At 49.2% G+C, this 26,618-nt stretch overlaps 1 protein-coding gene across 1 annotated transcript; it reads right to left on the reverse strand.

Annotated features, from left to right (window-relative positions):
* Window positions 1-104: 104 nt before the first annotated feature.
* On the reverse strand, window positions 105-25,448 carry Clcn7 (Cl-/H+ antiporter 7). The gene is made up of 25 exons (XM_048436156.3): window positions 25,231-25,448; window positions 18,350-18,418; window positions 16,794-16,865; window positions 16,606-16,671; window positions 16,003-16,135; window positions 15,543-15,652; window positions 14,560-14,640; window positions 12,982-13,044; window positions 12,798-12,881; window positions 11,804-11,897; window positions 11,454-11,518; window positions 10,816-10,932; window positions 10,394-10,448; window positions 9,826-9,886; window positions 8,667-8,805; window positions 7,929-8,022; window positions 6,127-6,296; window positions 4,771-4,822; window positions 4,362-4,489; window positions 4,067-4,152; window positions 3,661-3,790; window positions 2,794-2,853; window positions 2,535-2,711; window positions 2,053-2,133; window positions 105-1,852 (listed from the first exon to the last, which is right to left on the reverse strand). The coding sequence occupies exons 1-25, from the start codon at window positions 25,366-25,368 to the stop codon at window positions 1,766-1,768; spliced, it is 2,412 nt and encodes an 803-aa protein (XP_048292113.1). The 5' UTR covers window positions 25,369-25,448; the 3' UTR covers window positions 105-1,765.
* Window positions 25,449-26,618: the final 1,170 nt, after the last annotated feature.

A 26,618-nucleotide genomic window follows, 5' to 3' on the forward strand; every position in this document is an offset into this window, starting at 1 on the left:
CCCTGCCTCTAGGCACAGATACCCAGAGAGTAAGATGGCAGTCACAGATGAGGCCATTGGGGTTTCAGCCTTCCCATGAGTCACAATGAGAATATTGGGAGAGACAAGGTTTGATTATTTTATTTAACCTAATATATCCAAAAATATCATTTCAACATGTAGCCAACACAGAACTGTGGACAGATTGCACATGCTTTTTTGGTACCAAGTCTTTGAGGCCCTGTGCAGTGTTTTTCATCCCCTTGGGTCAAACTTAGATATGGCCCCTCCCAATCCAGAGCACCCCTGGCTTTGTCATGAAGACCTACCCACCAGGGCCAGCGGAGCAGGCAAGGTGGGTCAGTTACAACTTCTTGTTATGCAGAGCCTGGCATGCCCAGGCTTGATGACAGGATGTCATCCAAGCAGGTGACAGAAACCACACTGTAGTGAGCCTGAGAGCGAGGCTGTGAGAAGGGGATGAGGTCAGGGTCCCTGAACAACCCATCCACTGGGCCCTAGGCTAGCCGTAGTAGTCAAGAGCTGCCCCCCCCCCCAGACAGCAGCTACTGTGTATAGAGGGCCGCCTGCACTAGTTTATCATCATGCTACGTGCCCGACTCCCCAGAATGCTGAGCCCCAGGCAGACGGGAGTCTCTCATTTCTCATATCCAGACTCAACAACATACTTAGTCCAGCTCCTTACAGGAGAAAGAGCCACTCCTTTGGAGGGATGACAACTGAGAGGCAGCAGCTGCCAACGTTCCAAAGAAGGACCCACGCGGCCTGTGACAGACATGTGCCAGAGACACTGCAACTATCTTTACAAAGTGTCCTGGGGAGAAGACTCTGAAGGTGACTGATGCATGTCAGACCTAGCTTGGTTCAGTGGAGCTAGCTTTGACAATACAGGGTTTAGAAGTGAGGCTCCATGGTTCAGGTGCTCACAGAGCCACCATCCTAGGGAGTCTCAGGCTCATCTTACGGCCACCCTTAGCTGGCCAGGTCCTGGGAGGTCACTGCCCAGGGTGTATACAGTACAGTTATAAGCAAGCCACTATGAACATCAGGGTCCTAAGTGCTGAGGAAAGACTTGCCTTCCGGTTGTGGTCCAGTGCCATGACCCCCAGCTCTGAAAGCCTGGGGCAGATGTGGGTGGACTCAGATTCAATCTTCATGGGATTTTCAGCTCTCAAGCCCTAGACATAGAACCAGTCTCCCCATCTTCTAGACAATGACATGAGACAGCACATATGGGTTCCCCAATAGAGCCTGCTCCAGGCTGTACACCTCCTCATGCCCTTGCTGCTGAAGCTCTTGGCTAGTGTGGGCAGTACAACCACAGCATAGGTGCTCAGAGCCAGAGAAGAAACAGCAATAGGTAGTCATGTCTGTCTGTCTGTCTGTCTGTCTGTCTGTCTGTCTCTCTCTCTCTCTCTCTCTCACACACACACACACACACACACACACAAACACACACGCACCAGCTTCTATTGGCTCTGAAAAGTGAGCCACAAGGGGTGCGATCGCACATTTCATCCTTGGAGAAGGAACCCAGGAGAGGGGCAAGTCCAAGGGGCGAAGGGTTCAGGGAACAAGGAAAGTGCTGATGATGTAAACCAACTGCCCAAGACAAAGGGTCTGGCCTCCACACCAGCCAGGCCCAGGGAAGGCATTTGCTCCTGCTGTTGCACTGCCCAGGGGGCAAGGCTTTGGCTGAGACCAGGGACCCTGGGAGGAGGTGCAGAGGGGCTCGGGTGCCACTGCACAAGGGTAGAGCCAACCCTCACGTCTGGGCCAGGGAAAGCTCTTCAAGGCCTCCCTTCCCTAGGCGGTATCTTGCCAGGTCCTTCCTAGTCACCAGCCCGACCACCTGCAGAAACAGCACCAGGTTACTTCTGCTCCATATGATGGCATACTCTACATACTGTGCTAAGTAGGTGTGCAACACCAGGCTAGGTCATAGGCTCACTGTTCTGAGACAGACAAGATCCAATGCCCACCCACAATCTAATAGGGATACAGGAAGCAGAGCCAGCTCCAGAACTCTAGCAGAACAGAGAACAGCCTCACCTGATTGCGGTTGTCTACTACCACCAAGTGCCTCAGGCCCAGGGCCCGGAACAACTTGAATACTCGAGGAAGAGACGCCTCCTGCAAAGTTAGACAACTGCCATTAGCACACTTCACCCCACTGTGGAAAAGAGGCTCAACTCCCCCAAACCAGGTGTTTCCAGGGTCCTGAGCTGTCCCTTCCCCTCCATGCCTGACTCCAAGTCCCTGTGTGCTGCTAGTGGGGTTCTCTTAGGTCCACTACGACTTGAAGCCCAAATTCTCTGAGGCTGCTCCTGATGAATTCTGGCCAAATGGTCCAGCCCAGGCAGCAAGGCCCACGTGCACAATCCCTGGAAGCCTCCTATCTATCTGGCAGCAGTCATTCCAAAGATTCCAGAGGTTCTTTACCACCTTTTCAAAGTGTACAAGGCATCGAGCTTGGACCCTGGAGGTCAATCATACCCCAGTCCCGCCCCCGCCTCCTTTGGGTCAATAAGTACCTGAGGCACTGTGTAGGGAGAGGGGTTCATGAATTCAGAAAGGTCCATGGTGCACTCCCGCTCATCCTGGGATACGTGGATGGACTGGATTGGGGGGAAGCGTGGGTAGGCATCACGGAAGTCCTTCAACCTCAGCCGCCGCTGCACGAGACCCATGTTGGACCTCTCCACAAACACCTGCAGGCAGCAGCCAGTTATGTGTATGTCACTGTGAAGGATGGTGCCCAGGGCATGCCCACCCATGGACTGCTGGACACACCTTGTGCTTCAGGAGCACGATGAGCTGGGAGCGCAGGATCAAGCCTTGGAGCCTGGCTGGCTGCAGAAGAGGAAAAGAGTCAGAGGCCTTGAGACTGCAGTGGGAAACTCTGACCAGATTCTCCACTGGTCCATGGTTGTTGTTTAGTGGTCCACCTTCTCGGAGCACAGGCCTTAAAGTGGGCATCTTTCCCACACGCTCCTGCTAATCCCTAAAGTATCTGAGACAGGGCGAACTCTGTCAGCAGAGCATGCAAGCCAGCTGCTAAGAATGGAATCAACAGGTAGCAAGACATAAGCCAAGTATGTTTCTCACATTTCTTTCAAGCACTACCAGTGCCAATATCTAACACAACCCAGCAGAATAAGAACCGGGCAAGGGGATAAACATTAGCTGGGCTCACATCCCAGCAGCACCTCCTGACAGATGCCACAGCCACAACACCATGACTGAGAAGTTCAGTCCAGTCAGAACCACATGAGGCCTGTAGTCTGTAGAGACTAAGAAAGGGATTTTACTTTACATGCAACACAAGATTTCCTGTTCACGGGCTGGAAAAACGGATTAGTGGTTACCAGCACTTGTTCTCGCAGAAGACTTGGGTTTGATTCCAGGCACCCACATAGTAGCTTACAACCAACCATCTGTAATACCAATTCCAAGGGGATCTAATACCCTCTTCTAACCTCTGCAGGCACTAGGCATGCAGCTGGTACACATGCAGGCAAAACACATAAATAGAATGAAAATAAATCTTTAAAAAAAAGATATCTTGTTCAGGTGAACTACAAGATGAACTCCCCCAACATATGCTGCTCAGGATACAAAATAAAAAGAAATCAATATTCAGAGAGGTGCCCATACTACCTGGGTGTCTCCCACATCTTCCACCACGGGGAACCCATTGTGATTGGATGCCGTGTCGCTTAGGACATCCACGATGATGCCAACCTTCTCTCTCCGTCTCAGGCAGGTCACAGGTGTGCTCATTACTTCCCTGCCAAGAGGCCCAACCCAAGGATACAATCTCAGAGGCATTTATACTACATGCTGTTAAGGTACTTCCTTAAGAGCTTTGTTATCATATCAATACTTGACAATCCTAAGACTTGGGACCCTAAGATCCCATTTCCCAGGCACTGGGAGAACAGTCATGGACAGCTACAGTGGGAACCTGGTACCTGGGCTCTCCACAGGCATTCAGTGTTTTCCCTGTCCATGTCCACCCACAGCACCCAGGAACCTGAGAGCTTAGTAGGTCAGCTGGCCATACCTGGCAGTGAGCGAATGTGAGGTGACCGGGGCCTCCCAGTGCAGGAAGGGCACACTTTGCAGCTGGATGTGCATGTCATAGAGGCCCTGGATACAGAGTCATGATTCAGGACACTTCCCAGGGGACCTTAAGGCACACTGCCTCCCCCAGGGCCCCACCACTGCCCTACTCCTGAAGAAGGGAGTAGGCTCAATGGGCCCTCTTCCTTCTGCAGATCCCTCAAACCCCAGTGTCAGGCTACAAAGTCAGCATCCAGAGTAAGCAGAGGACAGATCACCCCTCTCATGCTGCATACCTCAATGAAGACATCGCCCACTATCTTGGCAGTCATCAGCACCAGCATGATGGGAAAGCCGTAGGTCACGTTGCTGGTGGCCTCCATCATGATGACTGTCAGACTAAGAGTCATTCTCACGATCCCACCTGTGGGGGTAGTCATAAGCCCCAATCCCTTTAAACACAGGATCCCCAGCTCTGCTATGTTTGCAATCTTTTTACCCACCCATCTTTCCAGACCCCAGAGCAAAGATGGTTATTGCCGGGCCCTGACTATCACCCTGGCTGTGCTATGAGGCACATCTCATCTGCCTCACTTTCTATTTTGCTCACGTGAATGGCAAAGGGCAGCCTTGGTGGAACTCAAAATGGGTGGGCAGGGTACAAGTGAGGCCCACTCACCAAATAGGGCAAGAGCTGGGACTTACCAAGCTGAGCAGCAGCTCCCATCAGGGCGTATTTACCCGGGTCTGCCCAGATCTGTGTAACACAATATGGATAGGTATCAGAGGCAGTGGCAACCATCACCCAAATCTGCCAGGGGAGACCAGTGAAGATGCTATGCCTGGGCCTACGGATCCACACAAAGCAGTGAATTCCATGACTCACATGCAGAACACCTACTCTGTTGTACTCCACTACTACTTGTGTGTTAACACTCTAGCTAGGTGTACCTTGTATAGGGACAAGGTATACAGACTCTACCTACCACCTGCCCACACCCATGAGTTCAGAAGTCTAGGCTTGCTTTGAACTGAGGAACCTACATGAAGAAGGACAGCAGGGCAAAAGTATGTACTGCCTACGCAGACACACTGGATCACCCAAGAAAAGACATTCAGATGTGAAAAAAAAAGATTCTTGGACAGGGGCTAGAGAGATGGATCAGCAGTTAAGAGCCCTGGCTGCTCTTCCGGAGGTCCTGAGTTCAATTCCCAGCAACCACATGGTGGCTCACAACCACCTGTAATGAGATCTGGTGCCCTCTTCAGGCCTGAAGGCATACACGCAGGAAGAACACTGTATACGTAAATAATAAGAAAATCTTTAAAAAAAATTCTAGGACATGTTACAATAAAGATGAATTAAACAGACATCACAGTCAGTTGAAGACTGCAGAGACACATAAGGGTGTACACTGTGTCCTAGGAAACGCTGGCAACAAAATGAGCCCAGGGACGAAAACGCAGCTAGAGGCTGCTAGAGCTGGGGAAGCGGGTGAAGAAAGAGCTAGGGATGCCCTAATAAACGCTACTGAACTGTTGATGTTCAAAGCCATCATTCTTATGAACCACACCTTAAAAGACAGAATCCAACCAAGGGAGACCTAGGACAGGGGAGGGCAGGATAGGATTCCTGTTGTTGCCCTGTCTTTAATTACTCAAACGACTGGAGTGAGAAAACACACAGATTAAAACCCCAAGCTCCACCAGCAGTTAGGGAGAGGGAGGTTCTGAGAGGCCTATATGTAGCTCAGTGCTAGATGAACCTGGGCTCCTTTCCCATTTTTTTTTTTTTTTTGAACTAGCTTTTGTAGACCAGGCTGGTCTCAAACTCAAAAAGATCCATCTGCCTCTACCTCCCAAGTGCTGGAATTAAAGGCTTATGCCACCACTTCCCAGCGGTTTCCCACTCTTCACGTCTCCAGTTATGTGATGTGGTTACTCGAGAGCATCAGAACTTTTGTCTCCCTGCACTAGGTACCCTGATGTCCCCTGTTCTGGCCCCTTGGGTCACCAGAACACTTGAGCAGTGGGGCTGGGATGCTTTCCCCCCCAACTCACTGCTGCCCCTGTGAGGTAAGACAGGGAGATGCCGAAGAGTCGGCCCCAGGCAGCCCCAATGAGCAGTGATGGGATGAAGACACCAGCAGACACTGTGAGGCCATAGGTCCAGCAGGCCAGGAAGAAGTAGACCAGGGTGAACAGGCCTAGCGTCATGGGATTGTAGGAGCCTAGGGAAAAGAAAGGTCATTGAGCTGCAGCTGGAATTCAGGTCTGTGCAGGGATGTCCTGCCTGCCATGTGCTTCCCATCCTGAGAACCAGGCCACCAGAGCCCAGATTCTCAGTGGTCCCAGAAAGCTCTGCATTCTCAGCTTCTCCAGGTGAAAGGTAGGTCCCCAGAGTCAGAAGTGATAGTGGGAAGTAGAGCAAGGTGGCCTCAAGCTGGCAGCACAGGTGTCAAATTCAAGGCCCACCCAGGCCCCAGGTCAGCATCACACTCCCCAGAACAACTGTCAGCCTGAAGTGAATGTGCCCTGCCCCATGTGGAGGCCCTCATCTGGGACAAAGAGGAAGCCCACATTCCCGAGAGCAGCAGCAGACTTCCAGCTCAGCTGGACTCCCGGCTGCTCTACTTCACATACGCCAGCTGCACTAGGACAGCCTCTCTGATCCTGAGTATGGCCTGAGTCTGGGAGCCCTGCAACAATTAGCAATTCAGGAACACACCAGAGGTGAGAGGTGACTAAGATATGTTCCTTTGGGCCCCCAAACCACTCCCGGATACCGCAATTCAGTAGTCAAACTCCAAGACCTGGGAGGTATGTCCTTCCTAGACAAGATGCTGAGGTGTGGGGAGACACCAGAGAAGGCCAAATCGAAAGGAACCAGGTGGTCTATGTGAAGGCCAGGGTGGGAGGATGAGCCATCAGTCTGTGTGGCTAAGAGCACCACAGCACAGATTACTGAGGTTAGCAGAGATTCATGTGTGGAAGGCCATTGGCTTATTCTATGCCAAATTTATCCATTAACTTTCATGATCCTTTCCTAGAGACAACCCCCAACAGGGAAGTTCCCAGTAGCCTTATGACAGGAAACAATTAAAAACACTTGTCCCCATGGGTAAGGTGGATGTCATGATTAACTTCAGTTGTGAACTTGACACACTTGTGAAAAGGGAACTAAGCAACTGTCTCCATCAGACTAGCCTGTGGGTATGTCTGTGGGGCATTTTCTTGACTGCTAATTGACGTGGGGGGATCCATCACATTGTGAGCAGTGCTATCCCTGGACAGATGGGACTGAACTGTGTAAGGCAGGTAGCTGAGCAAGCAGGGAGCAGTGTTCCTCCATGGAACACTTCAGTTCCTGCCTGGGCTTCTCTTGAAGATGGACTGTCATCTGTACACTAAATTAAACCCATTCCTTTCCAAGTTGGTTTGGTCAATGTTTTACCACTGACAGTAACAGAAAGAAAACTAAAACTGAAGGGGCGCGGCTGGAGACACAGGCCTAAGGCTGCTTAGCTCGGCTTAGGCATGGTGTTTGTATAGGGCTTGGCTGAGGCCAGACAGGTCTGGGCATGGAGTCACCAGGCTAGGTTTTCTTTTGGAGAGAGAGATGGAGGTGACTCAGGTGATTATCCTTAGGAAGAAAGGAGAAGATGGGGAGCCCAGTCAGTCGCTCTCCAGGTGCTTGGCCATCGGGTACCCTATAGAACTGTGTAACCCCATGTCCCCAACTCTGCGATGTTGGTTCCTGCACTCCAGTACACCTCACTATACCAGAGATGATTCCTCAGCCCAGCTGGGCCAAGAACGCGCCCAGTGTCCTTAGTAAGTCCCAGACATGTTATTGCACATACCTGGTGGGTCATGGAAAAGACTGACAACGCTCTTCTCAGGGGTGTTAAAGAAGGCTGCAGCCATGGAGTTGTACTCGCCATCTGCACAGAAGAGCTGCAGAGTTGAGAGAAAGGACACAGAGGGAGAGATGGCACAGGGCGGATTCTGTGCTGCTGAGGGCTCTTGTACCCTGGGTCTGGAGAGCACAGACAGGATCTGGCCTCAGAACACAGAGCCCAAGTTTAAATTTGGTTAGGGCTTTACTAGTATGACCACCTCTCTGGGAGATGGAGGTCCATCTGTCCCTGCTATCCAGAAGCTTCATGAGCTATGCCTCAGAATCAATGGTTGGACACTGGCCCTGGGAACCAGAAGGCCCAGTCTTCTCAGATGAGTGCATTTACTACATGGAGGGACACATCATTTGTTTGCCTAAGGAGAGAAGCAGCTTTTGTTTGGGGCTCATATGAGCTGCTAAAAGTATCCCTATAGGGTTTCTATACAGTTACAGGTATGTACTTCTCCAATCTAAACCAGGCCCCATTCTAAAGCTCTCTCCAGGAGGTGTCTGGAAACGACTATGTGAAATCAGTCTAGTACGACCACCCATTCTCCAGGCACCTGAAACACAGCCTCAGCTTACTATGGGACCCTACATGTAGAACAAATCTAAAGTCTACGAGTATTGTTACCTCGGGGAAACTAGAGTTCAGGAGAGTTGGTTCTGTTCATAGGGCCAGTCCAAGGCCTATGCCTACCTGGAGTGGATAGGACATGGAGCTTCCCTGCAGGGGCTGGCAATCTCGAGATGAGTAAATCAAGACGAACGCAACTGTGGCTGTAACAGCAGCCACCAGCATGGCCTCAATCACTTGGAGGCAGGGCCGGTGGATGTACCTAGAGACCAAAGCCAGGGTGGATTTTGTTGCAGGGATGATCGGGGGTAGCCTCACCTGCCCTGCCCCTGGTAGTTACCATGACAAACTGACTCAGACTCCATTAATGAGACAGCAAATGATCCATCAGCCCAGACTCCTGGGGTTCTCTTTCTCCTATGGCTATAGACTTTCAGTAACTACCAACCCTGCTACACTATCACAGCAGCTAAGACCAGAGCAAACACCAGGAAGACACTCAGTGCCTTCACTTCTCTAGCAAAAAGGTTGCGCCCCAGGCAGAAGGCAGACAGTACCTAACTCACCTAGGGCTCTGCTCTCCAGGACAAACTTCATCTGCTAACTTTCACAGACCTCAAGACCCGAGGAACGTTTCTCAGGAGAGGAACACTCCACCTCTAAACCTCTTCCAGCCTCTTCCTCCCCTACTTCCACTTCTTGTCCCTCTCTCCCAGGCCAGACATTCTTTTATTTTATTTACTCATTCATTCATTTATTTATTTATACAATATTATTTATATTATTATATTATAATATAATATTATTTATATTATATTATTTATTTATACAATATTATTATTTATACAATATTCCGTCTGTGTGTATGCCTGCTGGCCAGAAGAGGGCACCAGACCTCATTACAGATGGTTGTGAGCCACCATGTGGTTGCTGGGAATTGAACTCAGGACCTTTAGAAGAGCAGGCAATGCTCTTAACCTCTAAGCCATCTCTCCAGCCCTTTTTTTTTTTCTTTTTCCTTTTGGTTTTTCGAGACAGGGTTTCTCTGTGTAACGGTCCTAGCTGTCCTGGAACTTGCTCTATAGACCAGGCTAGCCTCGAACTCACAGAGATCTGCCTGCATCTGACTCCTGAGGGCATTACCACCACCCAGCCAAACCACACATTCTTGAGACTTTCAGGAAAGGACCCTCACTGACAAGGCCACTACAGTTTGTCCATTTCCTGCACCCAGTAGGGTTGCACCTGTCAATCTGGTATACAAAATGGGGTTCTTTCTCACCTGATTCGAAACATGGTTAGCCAGTAATTCAAAGCATTGAACACAGCTCCAAGAATGCCACCTGTGATCAGAAGAGACTAATGTTAGTTTCACAAGGAAGGCAGTGGAGGCCCCCAGAAGTGCGAAGGCCCTGGTGAGGGTGCACTGTCAGATGGCTTCCCAGGCATTACCACTAAGGCTGCTCTGACTTCCACTCAGCTTTTTACAGAGCAGTATGAGCTGAGCATGGGAGAAAAAAAATTCTAGGAGGGGCAAAAAAAAAAAAAAAAAAGGAAGGGGGAAGGTGAACCATTCTGGATAAGAATGTAGATGTTGTGAAGTCCCCATTGGCCCTCAGGGAATGCCACACCAAATCTCAAGCTTTACCTCAGTAGAATTAAAGCTCTGGGGTCTTTCTGAGGTGCCCACCCTGCATGCATCTGCATAAGAACTCTAGCAGGGCAGTGCCTAAAGGTGATGAGTGGAGACCATGACAAGGCTACTGCAGACCTGCGCCGCTCTGGAGCTGGGAGTCCATCCTCCCCAACACAGGCTGATTCTGGTCCATGCTACAGGGAGGGGTCCTTACCCACCACACCCATGGCGATGAAGACAGGAATCTCATGGATGGTGTAGGCCATTTTCTGCACAGAGGGGAAAAAAGCAAAGACTTTGAGAAATTGCTGCTTAAAGTGCTGGACTGGATAGGAACTCTGTCTACGTGCACTGAATCTGCTAGCACTTTTGTACAGAACCAGAGGTTCCATAGGTGAGATAAACGGTCTCTGAGAAGACCTTATAATCCTTCATGGCTGAGCTGGTGTGGGTGACGTGTGCAGCCTGAGCTATCTCACTCTGCAGGAGCACTACAGGCTCCTTGAACTGACAAGCAAGAGCTCAACATCCCTGCTAAGAATTAGATTTTCCCAAAGTCTTGTTCAGGTCTAAGTCAACAGGGTTCTGAGGTAGCACCAGAAAAGGCAAGGTGGGACGATGTGGCCAGCAAGTTACCTCTGAGTCGAATCTTCCAAAATTGATGAGGCCTGGGCTGGACAGGTCCCACATGTTTCCATGGTAGATGCTCAGAACGAAATTCAGTGTAAACGTGGAAATCATGGAAGCAAAGAACTGTGGGTGGCAGAGAGCAGCCAGAGTCTCAGAGACCTGCCTGGTGCACCCAGAACCCTCAGAGCTCTGCCCAGCCCACTGAGTACTCAGTGTCCTCAGAGCTCTACCGAATCCACCCAAGCCCCTCAAAGCCACATCTGGCCCATCTAGGCTCTAAGAGTTATACAGAACACTCATCTGAACACCATATGGAGGCTGGCACTTCCTGTCATTTGGAAAGCTGTGTGTCTGGATACCTCATCTAAGACAAAGGGAAGGGGGCTGGAGCCAAGTGGGGCTGGGTTGACTGTTTGGCTGGGCAAAGGTGGTGTTGCTGCTCTATAGACAAACCAATGAAGTATATTAGAGAAGGTAGTCTTTCTGGGGTTCCCAGCACAAAGAACGCCTAGGACAGGTGCAGAGACATGGACCCACTGGCGGATTCTACAGTACAAAAGGATGGACTGACTATAGAGAGTCCTCAAAGGAGAGAGAGGCAGAACGTGACTGCCCTGGCCGGGGCATCTTCCTCATGCACTTACAATTCTCCATGTCAGGAACTGATTCCAGAAGGAAGCGCCTTCCTCCAGGCTGAACAGGACCCCACCTAAAAGGCAAGTAGCAGGACTAAAGGGCCATCCAGGCCGAAGGGCAGCCTGCCCATTGCCAACGCCCTACAGAGGCCCCAGGGAATTAAGACATGACACAGAGAAGCTGCTAGGTGGTACCAGGCCACAGCTGGTGGCTGTCAGACACTGCCCAGACCCCCATCTGGCACTTGTCCACAAACAACAGAACCATGCCTACAAAAAGGCCTTGCTTCCCCAGCCTGGCCAACCACGAAGCACCAAAGGGCATAGCCAGAGATGAGGTAGGACTGGCCCTTCCTTACCCACAGGGGCTCCAAATGCAGCAGACACTCCAGCTGCAGCTCCAGCTGAGACAAAGTCCCGCTTCTCTGTGTCTCTGCGGAAGTACTCAAAGATCTAAAAGAGAAAGACGGAGGGTACTGAAGGAGGTTCACAGGAAGGGAAGCTGGAAACATGTCCCACCAAGGGACCAAAGAAGAGATGTAAAAGGCAGGGAGCTTTTTTTCTAGATAATCAGGCAGAGGGCCGTTCTCTAATAATCACAACAGCAGCTACTGGATTCAGAGAGCAATATTAGAAATACTGAAGAAAACAGGAGAGCTGGGGGTGCCCATGTACCCACAGCTGAGAACATAAGTACGGGATTCCTTTTGTGACAGTGACCCAACTTCTCCACACATGAAGGAAGTCTATGAGCTCCTTGGTCCAGCTCTACCTTAGTAACTGGAGAAAATCCAATGGGTGGAAAAATCTAAACTTATTCTTGATTTTAAAAAGGATTGCTCAGCCAGGTTTGGTGGTGCATCCTTGGCACTTCAGCTCTCAGTAGCCTTGAGACAGAATCCTAAGTTCAAGGCCAGCCTGGGCTATACAGAGTGACTGTTTCAAAAGACAGCTACAGACTCAACAACACAGGAGTTTAGTGTAATTGCCCATCTTATTGCTGGTAACAGTGAGAAACATGACAAAACTGTACTGTGCACCCGAGTAGTCATTGAAGCTCTGACCTTCCTCAAGTGACTATCCCTCTGGGAAACTAGTCAGAACTATAGATTCTTTCCAACAGAATCACACTAGCATATAATGCCAGAGTCCTAGGGACTGACCATAGAGAGGCCACATGGTCTGTAACCACCCGGACTGGGAGTAGACCAGGCTGTCCTTAGAGTCAGAGATAGGGACAGGAAGTAGATGTTAAGGGAGATCTAGAGGTCTGGATGAAGACTGCGTGGACAGAAGACCAGTTGAGACACATCTATGAATCATTAGTCCACATGTGTGCATGAAAGGACTCACCTTGAAATCTCGCTTGAGCGATGTCGATCTTCCCTGTGAAATTCCAGCCGCGATCACTGAACCCGAGTGGATCATTGGCCCTTCCTGGGAGCACAAAGCAATCAGTACTCAGAGGCCATGCATGGGTGTGCTCCCAAAGAAAGTCAGACTGAGGAGGAACCAATACCACTCATTCTGTTCTTACCTTTCCCACAGCCAGTCCCCCTACCACAGACAGAATCACACCGGACACCTTGATCACCAGCGTCTGGAAATAAGGAAGATGCAGAGTTTGAGTAAACATGCTGGACACATGCCTGAGTCCCAAAGGCTCAAGAAAAGCCGCACTGCTGCTGAGAATACACACTCATCAACCATCCGTACCACAAATGCAAGACAGCAGCCAGGGCTCCTATTTCACACCCCCTTGGGGGATCTAGTGTTGATATTCCTAAGGGGTCCTGAGGGAGGGGGCTCAACCTTGCCCTATGACTGCGCTTCTGCACTAAGCCCAACACAGCTTTATCTTGGAGACAACCACTAGCTGGGACTGACAGAATGGCCCCATCTCATCAACAGACAGGTGCTTTCACCTGGAGATTTTAGCACTCACTCCATGGACACCCCAGCATTCCCCCCCCATCAATCCAGGAACCATGAAGGTTGGAGCTGAGGGATTGTGACTCCCCTGAACTGCATGAGTCTGGTGGGTGCTCAGGGCAGTTAAGGGTGAGAAGAAAGCTAATTCTGTCATCTGGGCCCATTAACAAAAACAAAACAAAACAAAACAAAACAAAACAAAAAACAAATTATATATCTCTCTCCTGATACATGATCTCTGGTGTAGGGAGGAGGGGGGCTACTGGGAAGGACAACATACTTAATGCAGGTTCTGAGGAAGTCTCCTAAGTCTAGTCTGTTAGTCAAAGGTATTTAGCAAAACATTCCAGAGTGTTCCACAAAGTCTACTATGGGTAACAAGTAAGTTCTGTGCCCAGAAGCAGCACGTCTACTCCATGCTATGGCAGAGTAGCAGCACAGGTCTCTTGCTTTCCAGAGTGTGACCATGCTGCCTTCCCTTGGCTATGGGGCACCAGGCCGGGGAATACCCAGGGAGGTCATGGCATGTCAGGCAAGGGAGTACATCAAAGGTGGCCAATGCTCACCTGCCTTTTGAGACAGTGACAGAAGGCAGTATCTGGCCAGACTCAGGCAGAAAGGCTGGTCATGCTAAAACCAGTAATAAGTAGACTGTGTTGACAACTGCCCAGTCTCTGAGGCATTGGGATGCTATTAGAATTACATATTACGAGTATAAGAGAAAACTTTGAAAATAGGGAATGGAAGGCAGGCTCTCTCCTCCCCTAGCTTAGCCCCTCTGGCGCTGAAATACTCAGGGAACACAGTTCTTAGTTACAGACAGGTACTATGTGACTGCAATCACAACGTTCATATTCCTGCACTACTTACTGCAGACAAAGACCAGTTTTTGCCACTTTGAGATGTATAATCTGCCATCGTGTACACACAGTTTATGCTAGGTGTGGAGGGTCAAACCAGCAAGAAATTCTTGGCGGGCAGTGGGGGCTTACGCCTTTAATCCCAGCACTTGGGAGGCAGAGGCAAGCAGATCTCTGTGAGTTCGAGGCCAGCCTGGTCTACAAAGCTAGTTCCAGGACAGGCTCCAAAGTTAAAAAGAAACCTGTCTTGAAAAACAAAACGCAAACAAACAAACAAAGAAATCCTACGCCCTGCACTGTATCAATGCACAGCTACAGCTTACCTTGAGCCGCACTACATGGGGGATCTTCACCCCATTGAGGAAGCACTTGATCTGGGGGATTCCGCTGCCAGCAGCAACTGGCTGGAAAGACAGAGGGGGCACTGAGCAGGTAGAGTAAGGGGATCAGCTTCCACAACCACAGGAAACACGGGGAGCAGGTATGGAGAAGGGCTTCATGTCAGGAAGTAGAGGTCCCTCCCTACACAAGGCCAGAATGGAGAGACCCCTGAAAAAAACGCTGGTGGGCATGTGTAAAGGGCCAAGGGTAGAGTCTGGTGGTCTTGTATCCCCGACTGTGCTAGGTGAGGGAAATACTCCATTATGGACAAAACACGCATCATGTACCAAGCAGAAACTAGAACTTCCTATATGTGGACAGCTGCTCTAGATCCACATAGAAGATTCTGGATGTTGTCTATTCCTTCTTTTATCACCCCACAAAAAGGAATAGAGGGACCCGGAGAAGGGAGGACTCTTGGAAGCCTTGGGATAAAGATGTGTTTTGGAGGGGCTATCTGTGGGATGGGAGTATGGTCTCCCTGGGGAATGGTCCTGCTGCCCCCTCTGCTTGGATCCTTACATGAGTTACCCAAACTCCTGAGAACTTGCAGGCCCTAGAATACCCCACTGTCAGCTACGTGAAGGCCATGAAAGATCTAGCTGTATGTGAATATGGGGTAGGTGTTATGGTATACCTGTGGTCTGGGTATTAACTGGAGAGTCGGGCTATGGGGTGAGGGTTGTACTGTTGGGTTAAATATGTGATAGCACTAGGAGTCAAGCTGAGGAAGCCCCAGTGTGTATTCCGCTCTGACTGAATATTTCCCATGTGTACCACACTGGGATTATTTCTGGCAGAAAGCCTCCATTCTCACAAGCTAACAAGGCCCACGATGGGTAAGCTAGAGGGGCCCACCCATTCACTGAGACCTGTGCCCACTCTGGATCTAGGGTAACCAGTCTCCTACACACAGTGACTTTACCTCTATGAAGGCCACAATCACAGATCCCACAAGCACGAAGGCAGAGTTCAGCGTGGCCCACAGCAGGAGGGAGAAGGACAGGCCGCCCTTCTCTGTGAACTTGTCGATGTCTCAGGGATCGTCAAGGACAGGCACTCTGCACTTCTGGAGCACACACCTGCCCTGCTTGTCTCACTATTATGGCCAGTCTACCTGGCCCAGATCATCTCATGACCTGGGCCAGCACAACTACTGCCTACCTAGCGGGTCATGGTTCTAAGTAGACAACTTGGAGACCCTCACAGTCTGACTATGACATAGCCAACCCTTACGTTGAGCTGTGTGCATGTATGGTAGAGGGTAATCTCTAAGGAGCCAGGTCCGCTCTCTTCTTCACTGCCTGCCTGTGAAGGCACATGCTTGGGTCCTGCTAATGAACCCTCACCCCAAGTGGCCCATGGTGAGTGCCTCTGGAGGATACTGTCCTTGATGACTCTGTACTTGAGGCCTGCCAGGTTCTCCACTACGATGTCAATGAAGCAGGCTACCAGGCCTGTGAGGATTCCAATGAGGGCACAGATAACCCAGCGCTTGATCTCCACTGTCCGGAAAGCCTAGATAGGGGTGGGAAACATGGTGCACTCAAAGGTGGGCACTGCAGCTGGCACCTGCTGTGCTGGCAGATTCATGGGCTGCTACCACACACAGTACAAAGTTCAGCTTTCAGTCCAAATCTGCTAACAACAGCCTCCAGCCAATGTTTCACTGACGACTGAGGGCCACAGGAAGTCACATGGAGGTAAGCAACATTCCCTACAAATTCACAACTAGCTACTAACATTAGAGACACCGTCTGACATCTGCAAAAGAGCTTTATTGACCATGATGATTATAGCGTTTCCTTGAAATTTCCAATATCTGGGGCCAGGTGTCACATGTTCAGAGCCCCATCCTCCATATACAAAACATGAAAGCGTAGAAGTAGAACCCAGAGGTTTGGGGGGGGATAGGGGTGGAACAGGGATATTGCCTGGCCCAACATGCCAGCACCCAGCACCCAAGCCAAGAAGCCCACCCTCCTCACCGTGTGGTTGATTCGTCTCTCCTCTTCCAGGAAAAGCTGGTTTTCACTATTGTCATAATCCAGGCTCTGCACAGACCAGGGCACAAGATACTCGATTACTGAACCAGGGACCAGAGTGCAAACAGAGCCAGGCAACAGGGAAGAGAGCTGGAAAGGGCAGGGCTCAGGAGGGAGGATAGGGAGCCCACCTCATACTTGAGGGAGAGGAGCTTCTCGTTGTGTGGAATCTCCTTGGGGAAGGTGTGAGGAGGGTCCACTTCCTGTGGAAGAAAAAAGGAGTCCCATGCTCTTTAAAAATAGGAACAAGGTGAAGAAAAGGGGCTAAGTCTCAAATCCCATAGTTCAGTATTATCTGACACCCAAGGCTGGGAAGTCACAAGAAACCTACAAAAAAAACCATCCCCTGGGATATGGACATAAAAATCCTCCAATGGGACCCTACAAACACCACAGGTTTATTTCAGGAGTACAAGGTTAGTTTAACATCCTAAAAATCAACTGATGTGCTTGTCAGGACAGAGGTCCACAGACCATTCTATTTTTGGGGGGTGGGGTGAGGGAGGGAGTTAAGACTGGGTTTCTCTGTGGAGTTCTGGTTATACTAGAACTCACTCTGTAGACCAGGCTGGCCTTGAACTCAGAGATCTGCCTGCCTCTGCCTCCCATATGATTAAAGGTGTATGCCACCACTGCCAGGCCACAGACCATCTTATAAACACAGACAAAGCATTATAAACACTCAACAAAGCTGAGTGTGGTGGGGCACACCTAGAATTCTAGCACCCGGGAGGTAGAATCAAGAGGATTGGAAATTCAAGGTCAACTTGGGTTCTGTAGCAAGACAAGTGAATAACACGAAAGGAGTCAGCTAAGCAACAGAGTGGCACACGACTCTAGGTTCTATCCCAAGTCTAAAATAACAACAAAAGCACTAAAGAAGCTAAAATAGGGGTCAGAGGATGATCAGAGTGTTTGCTCTAGCAGAAGAAACCCAAGTTTGGTTTCTAGGTATCCACATCATACGGCTTAGAGTAGCCTGTAACTCCTGCTCCGGGGGATCCAATGGCTCTGCCTCTGAGGATACCAACACTCACAGGCATGCAAGAACACTCTGCACCACTCCTCCTAGGGACAAGCAGAACCGCAGTAGACAGCACCAAAGACAAGCGTATTCCAGGGGAGGGGTTGGCTCAGGAAACATTCCCATGTTTGTTTTTTCAAGATTTATTTTTTATTATCTGTGTGCACATGTGTAGCCATGTGCATGTGAGCACAGGTACTTATGGAGGCCAAAAGAGGGTGTTGGATTCCAGGAGCTGTAAGTACAGGCAGTTGTGGGCCATCTGACAACAATGTTGGGATCTGAACTCTGGTCCTCTATAAGAGCACTATGCCCTCGTAGTCCCTGGAGAACTTGTTTTGGGGTGCCAGAATCCATTCCAAGGTCGGAGGAAATGGCTACTCTTCATCCTCCGAGAACTCCCAATCCCTCAGAGACCCATCTCACCTGAACACCAACACTAAGCTCACTCCTGCCCAAGGTCTCTGCGCTCCACGGTCTCCTTCACACAGTGCTTCTGCCCACCTCTTCACACCTTCATGGCCTCAGAGACCATATCCACATCCTGTATGCTGTCTCTGGGAGATGCTGTCTCTGGGAGATGCTATCTGCTAGCCATGTGACCCAGCCACTTTCCTTCACTAAGGTCAGCTCAGTGGGAGCAGGGAATATCACACCACTCACTGGATCCAGAAGCTCATCGTCCAGCTCCACGTTGTTCATCTGTCCAATGCGGAAAAGTGTAGATTGAGACTAAAAACAGAAAAGAGGCCATGAGGGCACTAGGTAAGGGAGGGATACTATTCATTCCTATTCCCACCCTCACATGAAGAATGCAGAGACAGGAGGATAACAAGTTTAAGTCCAGTCTGGGATACACATTTAGGGGGCTGGAGAGATGACGCAGTGGTTAAGAGCACTGGGTGCTCTTCCAGAGGACTTAGGTTCAATTCCCAGCACCCACAAGGGAGCTCACAACTGTCTGTAACTCCAGTTCCAGGGGATATGACCTTCATATAGATATACATGCAGGCAAAATAGCAATACACATAAAATAAAAAATTTTAAAAAAGTTTTGCAACCAACAGTGTCCTAAACTGCTAAGCTCAGGAAAAAGGCAAGTAAGCTCCATAGCCTGTTGGCCACTGTGCTGGCCCAGAAAGGAAGCTGCTGCACAGAATGAACCCTTCTCAAGGAGTTTCAGTGCTGTCACTGCCTCCTAGTCAACCTGTACACGAGGTGTATGTGATAGGAATTGTACCAGGCCTGAGCCCATAAGGACTCTTGGAATGTGGCCCACTATGAACCCTATTCACCTCCTCGGAGAAATGTCCCGAAGCGCTGAGTGACCAGGCAGAAAACACAAGGACGGTGAAGCAGGGGCTGAGAGCACAGCAGAGGGTAGGTGGCCAGTCTGTTTTACCTATCACTGACGAGCTAGGCAAACCAAAGGCCATCAACGATTGTTCCACTACAGCAAAGGTGTGAAGAGTCAGACACACAAGGCCTAAGAAAATGAAACCTCAGCAGTTCCAGAGGACGATGGGAGAGGGGCTGGCTATGGGTAGCATGACAGTACTTGCTTATATAACCTCGACCCCAGACTTGGTGAGCAGCAGCCCAAATCCATGATAAGGCAGCAGCAAGAAGAACCCCAAATCAGATGAAGGCTGATAGAAATGTGTGGCAGCAGAACAATCCACAGACTGGGGAGAGGGGGACAGGCGCTTGGTTCTCCTCTGCAGGGAAGTACTGCAAAGGGCTGAGAGTTGAGCAGGACTAAGGAAGTGGAAGGACAGATTCCCCGGATCCAGACACACTGCACAATTCGGTGCTCTAGTACTGAGCTACAATTACTCAACACACCACCCAAAAAGGAACTGGATGAGAACACAGGTCTGCTTGGGACTGTTTTGCAACTTCTAGAAATCTATAATTATTTCAAAGTTACATAAAACAAAAATTCCCCCACACCAAAAGATCGAAAAGGCAACTTTCAAAACAGAACATAAATGCAAATCCTCGCATTTGAGTGAGGATGGCTGACAGGCAGAAAACAGAAAATTACAAACCACTCACACATACAGAAAGGTGACAAGAGCAAAGCTCTGAGCTGACCAGGCATGCATGCAGTGCACACACACACATGTAGGCCAGTCTGGGCTAAACAGTATGTTCCAGGCCAGTCAGAGTTATGTGGTGATATTCTGTCTCAGCTTCCTCCTCGTCCCCCAAAAATCCAAGGTCATCCTCAACTATAAAGCTGTTTGAGGTCAGTCTTCATAGTACGGTTACATCCATAAGGACAGAGAACAAGAGGTGGTGGTCAAAGGTGGGGTCAAAGGAGGAAGAAAATTCTGGGTAGTTTCAGTTCTACAAAAAGTTATAGAGACTAATTGCCCAACATTAAGAATATACCAGACCAGGGACTGGAGAGATGGCACCGGCTGCTCTTCCAGAGGTCTTGAGTTCAGTTCCCAGCAACCACACGGTGGCTCACAGCTATCTATAATGAGACCTGGTGCCTCTTCTGGCCTGCAGGCAAACACACAGGCAGAACACTCACTATAAATAAATGAATCAAAAGAAAGGAAGGAAGGAAGGAAGGAAGGAAGGAAGGAAGGAAGGAAGGAAGGAAAAATATACCACACAGGAGCTGGGTGATGGAGGTGCACACTTTTAATCTCAGCACTCAGGAGGTAGAGGCAGGAGGATTTCTGTGATTTGAGGTCAGCCTGGTCTACAGAGTGAGCTCCAGGACAGCCAGGGCTACAGAGAGAAACCCTGTTTCAAAAAACAAAACAAAACAAAAAACCAACATCCCTCCCAACTCACCTACAAAAAAAAAAAGCAAAGAAAAAGATTATACCAGACAGGAGGTGGCATAACTGTAACGTGTAATGCTAGATACTCAGAGGCTGAGGAAGGAGGATCAAAAATGAAAAGCCTGGGCCTAGTGGATAAAGGAATCTCCCCAGAGCCTGAGGACCTAAGTTCAAACTCCTGAATCCATACGGTGGAGGAAGGAATCGACTCCAAGTTATCCCGATTTCCACACATCCACCATGGCATATATGTGCAAACACACACACATACAAAATGAATAAGCGTAAAAAAAAGTTCAAAGCGGGCTTCAGCTACACAGAGTTCAGGACCACTCTGAGACACTTAAACTCTGACTTATACACTATATTGATACTCTGACCCCACATATAAAAAAAAAAATTGCTGGACGGTAGTGGCACACATCCTTAATCCCAGCACTTGGGAGGCAGGCGGACCAAGCTCACGGAGATCCACCTGCACGTTTCCCGAGTGCAGGGATTAAAGATGTGTACCACCATCACCCGGCCCTGGCTCTATTTTTATTTTTTTTGCACTTTCTTGAGACAGGATCTCTCTACATAGCCCTGGCTGACCTGGAACTCATGTAGACCAGGCTGGCCCTAAACTCGGAGATCCATCTGCCTCTGTCTCCTGGGTGCTGGGATTAAAGGTGTGTGCCAGCATCTAAAACTTCATTTTTTAAAAAATTGTTCACTGGAGCACACTGCCCACATTCCCACCTCCATGAGCAGCTGCCAGATGCCAGGCTCTAATGCTAAGAAAGCCCAACTGCTGCAGTGGGGGAGCATTAAAAAAAGGCTATACAGCAGCACAAATGTGACAAAGGTGACAGAAAATGGGGACGAGAGGCCTGCTTTAGAAGCAGTGGCCAAAAGGTCCACAACAAGCAGATCAGCCCAAAGCAGGGAGGAGTGGGTCATAGAGACAGGCTTGAAAGTGGATATGGTGCTGTAAGGCTAGGCAGGCCGGCAGGACCCTGTCCTTCAGCTCTCTGCACCCTGCTGGGCTGAGGCTTGCTTATAAACTGAGTGAGGAAGTGAAATTCCTAAGACTAAGAACCAACAGCTTTCACCAGAAGATAGCAAGACCCAAGGGCCACTAGGGACAATCAGAGGACCCTCCCCCAAAGCTCTCCAATAGCTCCAGGTCTCCTGTTTTCTCCCAAAGCACCCTCAGACTATGGTCTGTGGTGCCAAGTTGTCAGGGCAGAACACAGACCCACACTCACCTGAGGTCCCTCCTCTGCTGAGAGAGGGGGTGTCTCTGGAGGCAACTTCCAGAAAGATCCTGTAAAAATGCCCTACATTTAAAGAGACTGCAAACATAGACTGCCACCTCACCACTACCATTTGCTCTAGGATCGGCCTCACAGAATACTCTACTTCCCATTGCTCACACACATGACCATGACTTTCAGGCTGACCTCACCCTCTCCCTAGTCCACTATTACCCCACACCTAAGAAAAAGACCTGCAGGGCCTGGGCTTTAAACAGGGCCTCACCCTGTCCTACCTATAGCAACTACCTCATTGCTTGGCCTGCTTCTGACTGGCTGAGGTGGCAACAATGCTATCACCAAACCCTGGAGATACTGTAACAAACCCCAGAGAGCTAGAAGGTAGATCAAGTTCAGTGCCCAGACTCACCCCACTGTCCCCCTTATTTTAAAAAGGTCCTGACTCCAGACTACCTCACAAAGACTCTGGGTGTAGTATTGGGACACTCCATTCTAACTATGAGCCTGCCTATTATCCAGAACAGACTTTCCCTAAGTAAAGCAGCACCAAAACGTCTTTCAGCTGAAGAGGATCACAGACAAGTGTCAGGTGCAAAGGTGGGTTTCCTTTAGTTTGATAGGGTTTTTTATGTATGGGGGAAGCTTATTTGTTTTGTTTTGAGACAGGGTCTCTTCTAGTTCAGGACAGCTTCAAAATCACTAACTTTTCAGGTGGTGACGGTGTGTGCCTTTTATCCCAGCACTCAGGAGGTTGTGAGTTCAAGGCCAGCCTTGTCTACAAAGCGCGTTCTAGGACAGGCATCAAAGCTACACAGAGAAACCCTGTCTCGAAAAATCAATCAATCAATCAATCACTGATCTTCAACTTTTGATCCTCCTCCATTCACCACTAGCACACTGGGATTATAGCCATTTGTTACCACACCCAGTTTTATGTGGTGCTGGGAGATTGAACCTAGGGCTCCAGTGACGCTAGGCAAGCATTCTGTGTCTCCAGACCCTTGCTGGTAATGATTAGTATCTATCGAGAGCCTGTTTTCTTTCTTTTCTTTCTTTTTTTTTTTCTTGGTTTTTTTTGAGACAAGGTTTCTCTGTGGCTTTGAACTTTGAAGCCTGTCCTGGAACTAACTTTTGTAGACCAGGCTGGCCTATCCACCTGCCTCTGCCTCCCACATGCTGGGATTAAAGGCGTGTCCGCCCGGTGAGAGCCTGTTTTCTAATAGGCTTTCTCAGTGTTATACATTCATTAACTTTTTACAGATGAGAAAACTGGCACAAGCAGGCCTCAGATCCTCCTGAAATTCTGGCTGCTCCAGTGCCTACTGTAGAGGATTCCCAGCCTGTAGCCAGTGCCTGTTCAACCCGCCTAAGCAGGGCACTGGAGCCCTTCAGACCTAAGTCAAACTCGAAATCAAGTCATAAGGCTGAACAGGACTTCCACACCCTGGACCATACTCCAAACTATTGTAGCATTATGAATATATACTCGCTTGGTCCTGAGCTTGTCTGGGGACCTTGCACTATTCATACAGGGCACAAAACATAAAAGTGCTCTTTGCACCTATACCATAGGCCCACACACAGAATCAGCACGGAGCTGGGCCTGTTTCCAGAGGGAAGAAAGCTGTCTTAGTGCACCTCAGCGACTTGCACACAGACCTCACAACCCAGAATTACTTTTTAAAAGTTGTATAACACCAAGCAATCAATTGCTGGCTTTTTTGTTGTTGTTGTTGTTGTTTGTTTGTTTGTTTTGAGACAGGGTTTCTCTGTGTAACAGTCCTGGTTGTCCTGGAACTCGCTTTGTAGACCAGGCTGGTCTTGAATCCACTGAGATCTAACTGGCTCTGCCTCCCAAAGTGCTGGAATTAAAGATGTGTGCCACCACCACTCGGATCCAATCAATTGTATTAACTGCAGATTTAAAAGTTATAATGGTATTTAGGGAAAAAGATCAACTCATTCTTTAAAAAAAAAAAAACAACTCTTTGGTCAAAACAGAAACAAAACCTACAACCATTCCATCCTGAGAAATCCAAACTCAACTTGTATCAGTTTCCAATCTGTTTTCCTTTCTTAAAAAAAGTTTAAGGTTTCTTTCTGGAGAGAGCGAGAGCGAGAGAGTGAGAGAGAGAGGGAATGAGAATGTTATACAGGTGGAGGAGGCCTGGCGAGAAGAGGGTGGTCAGATCCCTGGAGAGAGAGTTACAGATAGTTGAGCCACTGGACCTGGGTGCTGGAACCTGAACTTAGGTCTTCTGCAAGAGCAGCAAACACTCTTAGGCCCCCAATGTTACTTTCTTTACAACAGGGATAACAAACCACACCTCCCAGAAACACCTTAAGTCATCTGCCACAGCCTGCAGTTTTACTGGAGCCTCTTTGATTGCTGAGGGCGGCAGACCAGATTTGCTAGCACATGTCACTTCAAAGGCAGCGGAGTTGCTTCCCAGCAACAAGGAACTGACTGACTTTCTTTGTCTGCTGTACCTTCAAAAGTCTAGAAAAACCTCAGCAGGGGTGGGGTTTTCCTGTCCCAAAGCTACTCTCAAATAAAATGTAAATTCTGATCTTGTGTTCTTCCTCGCCTTGAAAATGGTAGGAGTGTTTGTCAGACAGCTCTAAAATCAGGAGAAATGGTAAAGGACGGTAATAAAGCAGACTAACATCAAGAGATTCACATAAATACCGGACTCAAAATCAATACAAAGCACACAGGCGGAGAGCCAAAGGCATGCAAATAAGCAAACTAGGAACCCTTTCAAACATGAAGCATTTAAAGGCACAACTGTGTTTTGGCCACACAGTTGCCTCTGAGTTGTTAGTTATCACTCCTGGCTGCACACTCCAAATTCAAAATCAATCAGGTAGTGAGCGAAAATGAGTGGAAATCCTCGTCATTGCAATTCTGTCCCAAACGTCTGGAGTTACTCCTGTGAAAAAGGAGACTGACACTTTCACTGAAAGCGCAATTCTGCCATTTCAACTGTGAAAGCTGCCAGCCGTGCAGTGCAGGCCTTCCAAGTGCTTGAGAAAATGGGGCAGGAGCATGAATTCATAGCCAGCCTGGGCTACACCATTGAGACCCTGTCCTGAAACGCCAAGTGCTGGGGAGCAGATCAGAGGTCGTATGTTTGCTTAGTATGTGTAAATCCTGGCCTCGACCCTCACCACGGAGAGTAAAATTTAAAACACCAAAACAATTTAAGAAGTCCTAGGCTCTCTTGCTGAAAAGCTAATGACGATTAATAATTGTTGGAGGCGAGGACAATCATTTCTCTGGGACTAGACTGGAAGAAGGGGTTCCGAGGCAAAGAAAGGACGGTAATGAGTGCAATGGGTGCGAACTGTCAAAAATCAAAGTCTTCCGGAATTCAAAATAATAACAGAGGAGAAAGCTGTGACCTTCCCCCGGGCCCCTCTGTGCACTGAGGACCGCGCAGCGAACCCAGCGGCCACATCTCTGGCCCGCGGGCCTCACCTGGCGCGCGGCCGGCCCGGCCCCGTTCAGCAGCGGTGTCTCCTCGTCAGGCTGCCCCGTTCTTCGAAGCAGCGGCGCCGTCTCCTCATCATCGCGGTCTCGGCCGGACCAAGATACCTTCTTAGAGACGTTGGCCATGGCCCACTGAGGACCAAACTCTACTAGAATAAGCGGCCGCCCGGCAGCGTTCCCGTGACTCGCGCTTTGGACTCACGTGATCCGCCATCGGTGCCCACGTGACCGACGATGGAGGCCCGAGAGGTCGGCGAGAGCAGGGTCTCCTGGGAGTTGTGGTTCGCTGGTCCTTGCAACCCAGGCTGGACCCCTCAAGAGCACTATCAGTGTTTTCAGTGGTCTGTGACCCAGACTCCAGAGAAGAACTAGTCTGAGACTATCCTGAGATGCAGACCCAGTCCCTGAAAAAAGATTATGTGGAAAAAAGAAACTAACTGCAAGGGTTCTGGTACCAACCCGCTTAACCAAGTTGGCTTCACGTGTCTCCTGTACTATGAGTCTGAAGAGCAGCATCATTACTGTAATTCCGGGGAAAGGCTTTGAGACCCTGACATTCCAGACACGGAAAGTTCTGTTCTCCGAAGAGACTAAGACAGCGCGTGTGTGTGGCGTTGCTTTGTCATAGGTTGATTTAGGCAACAGTATTTCAGCAAGGTTGAGTTTACCAAGTCTTGGTATCGGTGTTCTATCACTAAAGTTGTTCTTAGGAGATATAGCCTGAAATACGTAGGGACGAGAATTGGGATTTGATGCTGCAACTTCAGGAACTCGGAACTAACAGAATCATCATGGGTGGCACTCTACAGAGAAGGAAGGAAAATGGTGCAATGTTAATTTCTCGGCAGTGTCCCTGAAGTTGCTTTACAAAGAATGGTAGAAGGGGGCAAGGAAGAAAGTGTTCACTTAATGAAGCAAATAGGTGCAATGTGAAAGCTACATTTAACAGAGAAATATTGGAGGGGGCTGGGGTGATGGTTCAGCCGTTAAGAGTGTTGACTGCTCTTCCAGAGGACCCAGGTTCAATTCCCCGCACCCACATGGCAGTTCACACCTGTCTGTAATGAAACTCCAGGACCCAGAACCCTCCCACAGACATACATACAATACAGGCAAGACACCAATGTATGAAAAAACAAAAATAATTGTTTTTTAAAATATTGGAAAGACCGGGGTTGGCATGGGCAACAGTGGAAGAGCTCTATAAAAAGTAACTAAAATACAATTCACACTTTCTTTTTGTTTTTTCCTTCTTTTTTCTTCTTCCTTCCTTCCTTCCTTTCTTTCTTTCTTTCTTTCTTTCTTTCTTTCTTTCTTTCTTTCTTTCTTTCTGAGACCTGGTTTCTCTGTGTATCCCTGGCAGTCTGGCTGTCCTG

Source organism: Myodes glareolus, chromosome 9 (genome assembly GCF_982192425.1).
Source record: "Myodes glareolus chromosome 9, mMyoGla1.1, whole genome shotgun sequence".
NCBI classification, from domain to species: domain Eukaryota; kingdom Metazoa; phylum Chordata; class Mammalia; order Rodentia; family Cricetidae; genus Myodes; species Myodes glareolus.

Coding starts and splice junctions, on each gene's coding strand:
- Clcn7 (XM_048436156.3), bottom strand. CDS start 25,368: ATGGCCAACGTCTCTAAGAAGGTATCTTGGTCCGGCCGAGACCGCGAT. Junction 18,419..25,230: donor CCGGGCCGGCCGCGCGCCAG/GTGAGGCCCGCG, acceptor TTCTGTTTTTAG/TCTCAATCTACACTTTTCCG. Junction 8,806..9,825: donor CTAACCATGTTTCGAATCAG/GTGAGAAAGAAC, acceptor TTTGGTCTCTAG/GTACATCCACCGGCCCTGCC.